This window comes from Haliaeetus leucocephalus, unplaced genomic scaffold (assembly GCF_000737465.1).
Source record: "Haliaeetus leucocephalus isolate CR32 unplaced genomic scaffold, Haliaeetus_leucocephalus-4.0 Scaffold517, whole genome shotgun sequence".
NCBI lineage: Eukaryota > Metazoa > Chordata > Aves > Accipitriformes > Accipitridae > Haliaeetus > Haliaeetus leucocephalus.
Genome location: NW_010972953.1, coordinates 3338512 through 3341587, shown reverse-complemented (window position 1 = coordinate 3341587; position 3076 = coordinate 3338512). Strand labels below are relative to the sequence as shown.

At 59.9% G+C, this 3076-nt stretch overlaps 1 protein-coding gene across 2 annotated transcripts; it reads left to right on the top strand.

Moving 5' to 3' along the window:
* The first annotated feature begins 1697 nt into the window (after window positions 1–1697).
* Window positions 1698–2766, top strand: HPCAL4 (hippocalcin like 4). 2 transcript variants are annotated; one of them, XM_010576067.1, is made up of 3 exons: window positions 1698–1864; window positions 2008–2223; window positions 2497–2766. In XM_010576067.1, the coding sequence occupies exons 1-3, from the start codon at window positions 1703–1705 to the stop codon at window positions 2692–2694; spliced, it is 576 nt and encodes a 191-aa protein (XP_010574369.1). In that variant the 5' UTR covers window positions 1698–1702; the 3' UTR covers window positions 2695–2766. The 2 variants fall into 2 exon arrangements, with proteins under 2 accessions (XP_010574369.1, XP_010574370.1); XM_010576068.1 differs by lacking the exon at window positions 2008–2223 and having other exon boundaries at window positions 1703–1864; window positions 2497–2694.
* Window positions 2767–3076: the final 310 nt, after the last annotated feature.

The window sequence follows — 3076 nt, the reverse complement described above, 5'->3', positions numbered from 1 at the left end:
CCCCCCCCCAAGTCCCGTACCCAGGGCTGGGACCCGGTTTGCCCCCCCCTCCCCGCACCGGGACCCGGTTCCCCGGTACGGAGCTGCCGTCGGGGCAGGTGGCCGGAGCCGGCCGCCTCATCCATCTCCTGGGGCCGGGCCCTGCGCCCCTTCCCTGGTCCCCATGGTGCTGATCCGTCGGGGTGGTGCTGGGGGCTGGGTGCCCTGTGCTGCCCAGGGTGCAGCCCCCCCGGGGGCGACACCCGTAGCGACCCCCCTTAGTCCTGTTTTGGGACCAATGATGATATATCCCCGCTTTGAGACGAGAGAGGTTCGTGCATGGCATGCGCTGGGTTCTGCTCTGAAAGGGGAATCTGGTGGACCGAAGGATGCTCTTGAGTCCTGGCATCTTCGAGGGCTTCGCTTGCGGGATAAGGTGTGGTGCTTCTAGCAAAGGTCCTCGTTGCTGTTCCCTTATAGGAAAAGCTGCCCCTTGTGCAGGTGAGAGAGGCTGCACGCCCTTGCCAGCGCAGCTGGTGGGAGATGCAGGACACGAGCATGGTACATGGCGGGGATTAATCAATCCCTGCAGGTTAGAGCCAGACTGTGATGCCAGGAGGGCTCGTGTAGATCCGCAGCCAAGCTGGGGATCTCTGGAGAAGCGTTGTGTTCTGTGGGCGTCCGGACGTTTCCTCGGCTCTGGCTGCCGAGGGGTGGTGGGTTAAGCGCTGCTGTGGCAGACGGTGACAGATGCTGGTGGGATGATGGGGCAGGAAACAGCCTCTGCCTGCGGGATTAGCTGGGAGCGGGGCTGGCTGAGAGCAGGAGGAGCCCTGCATCACTGCGGGGGGAGGCTTGTGCCCATCCCTGGGTACCCCCGTGTCCCCTAAGCCCACACGGCCAGGAAATCAGATGCTCGGAAGGGAGATGGTGCTTGGTTGGGCTCCAGGTGAACTTCTACTCAACTTTCTCTATGGAGAAAGAAGCTCCAGGAGCTCTCAGCAAACCATCTGCTGCTTGGGCTGAGCAGTGCCGGCAGCCAAGGCTGCGTGGGAGCGGGCACGGCGTGTATCGGAGCAGCTCCGCGTCCTGCCCACGCAGCTGTGGGCTTGTCAGTGCTCCAGTGCATCGCGCTGCAGGCAGCCCTGTGGCAGAGGGGTACCTGGCCATGGACCCCATCCTCACCAAGGGCTGGCCAGGAGCAGGTCGGGCATCCCTGTGGCCAGTTGGATGCTGCAAGTCAGGTGGTGCCAGTGAGGTTTTTCCCTGCTTTAATGGCAGACTTGTGTTACCTCTTCTTTGTCCCATCCTTACAGAGGGCAGCTGGCCATCATGGCCTTGTAAAGGCTGTGTGAGGAGTTCTGGGTCTTCAGTTGCTTTTTGAGTGTTTTTCTGCAGCCCAAAGGGAACCAGCCTAGGAGATGGAGGGAACTGAAGGTGATGCTGCTGGCTGCACTGGTGGGCTGCCCTAGGGTCAGCTCCTGCACATCTCCAGCAGCAAGGGCCACAGCCGAGCACGGGTACTGAGCCTGTCCCCAGTGCCACAGTTGCTGTCCCAGTATTTGGCAGTGCATGGACACCCATCAACCGGGTGGATCAGCTCTAGTGTGGGAAAGAGGCATGCAGGGTCAGCCAGCTGCCAGGGTGGAGGAAAGCCTGAGAACACCAACCCTCCCTGTGCCCGGTGTGTAGGAGCCGTGTGTTTTCCCTCCCAGGGGCAGCCATGGGCAAGCACAGCAGCAAACTGGCCCCGGAGATGCTGGATGACCTGGTGAGGAGCACGGAGTTCAGCGAGCAGGAGCTGAAGCAGTGGTACAAGGGCTTCCTCAAGGACTGTCCCACTGGCATCCTCAACCTGGAGGAGTTCCAGCAGCTCTACATCAAGGTGGGTTCTGGCCAGGGGCCCGAGTGCTGCCTGCAGGGCTGGAGCACCCTGCCCCTGCTGGGTCAAGGGTGCTGCTTTGGGTGCAGCCTCCGCATCAAGCTCCCCCTCCCCATTTCGATCTCTCTCTTCTCTCCTCCCTGCAGTTCTTCCCCTACGGAGATGCCTCCAAGTTTGCCCAGCATGCTTTCCGCACTTTCGACAAGAATGGTGATGGGACCATTGACTTCAGGGAGTTCATCTGTGCCCTGTCTGTCACCTCCAGGGGCACCTTTGAGCAGAAACTCAACTGGGCCTTTGAGATGTATGACCTAGACGGGGATGGGAAGATCACGCGCTTGGAGATGCTGGAGATCATTGAGGTACTGGTGCTTAAAATCAGCAGGGGTAGCTTGCTTTTTCCAGGCTTTCACACCTACTGGGTCCCTTTTGGCACCAAAAAATGAGTTTTCCTGCCCAGAGCCTTGTCTGAAAGGTACCTGGTGTGCATCTGATTGGAGCTGTGCAGCAGCATAGCTTGTGCCAGCAGCTAACTGGGTCCCAGCAGAGCAGCAATCCTGTCCCCTGCCTTGTCCTGGGACCTTCCGCCCATCCAAAATTCCTGCTCTGGTACTTTGCTTCTCTTCTTGCTGCAGGCCATTTACAAGATGGTGGGGACTGTGATCATGATGAGGATGAACCAAGATGGGCTGACGCCCCAGCAGCGTGTTGACAAGATCTTCACAAAGATGGACAAGGACAAGGACGACCAGATCTCCCTGGAGGAGTTCAAGGAGGCAGCAAAGAGCGACCCCTCCATCGTCCTCCTCCTGCAGTGTGACATGCAGAAATAGAGCCCTGGGGGCTCATCGCTGGACTGGCTGCAGCCAACCTCTGCTCCCTGTGATGGTTTCCACCCCTATTTTATGCTGAGTCCTCCCTGTGACCGCTTGGCCCCAGGTGTGAGCCATGCTCCATCCCTCCTGCCACCCATCTGCCTCTGCTCCCAGCTGTGTCCTGGGCAGCCCACAGTCCATGGGCTGTAGCTCTCCCCTGACAGGTAGAGCCTGCTCTGGGTATTGCTGGCTTGAGGTTACCCCCAAATCTACCCTCTCCCATCCTGGAGCTGGACTCCCTGCAGCCAGTGGTGAGCATCCTGGCTCCCCAAGGCCAACTGTTCCCATGGCCCTGCTGCTTTCTCCCTGCTTTTCCCCACTGCTCCACCTGGCCCATTCC

Excerpts from the sequence above, each read along its gene's own strand:
- HPCAL4 (XM_010576067.1), top strand. The coding sequence starts at position 1,703 with ATGGGCAAGCACAGCAGCAAACTGGCCCCGGAGATGCTGGATGACCTG. Across the intron at positions 1,865-2,007 it reads TCCAGCAGCTCTACATCAAG|TTCTTCCCCTACGGAGATGC; the intron begins GTGGGTTCTGGC and ends TCCTCCCTGCAG. Across the intron at positions 2,224-2,496 it reads AGATGCTGGAGATCATTGAG|GCCATTTACAAGATGGTGGG; the intron begins GTACTGGTGCTT and ends TTCTTGCTGCAG.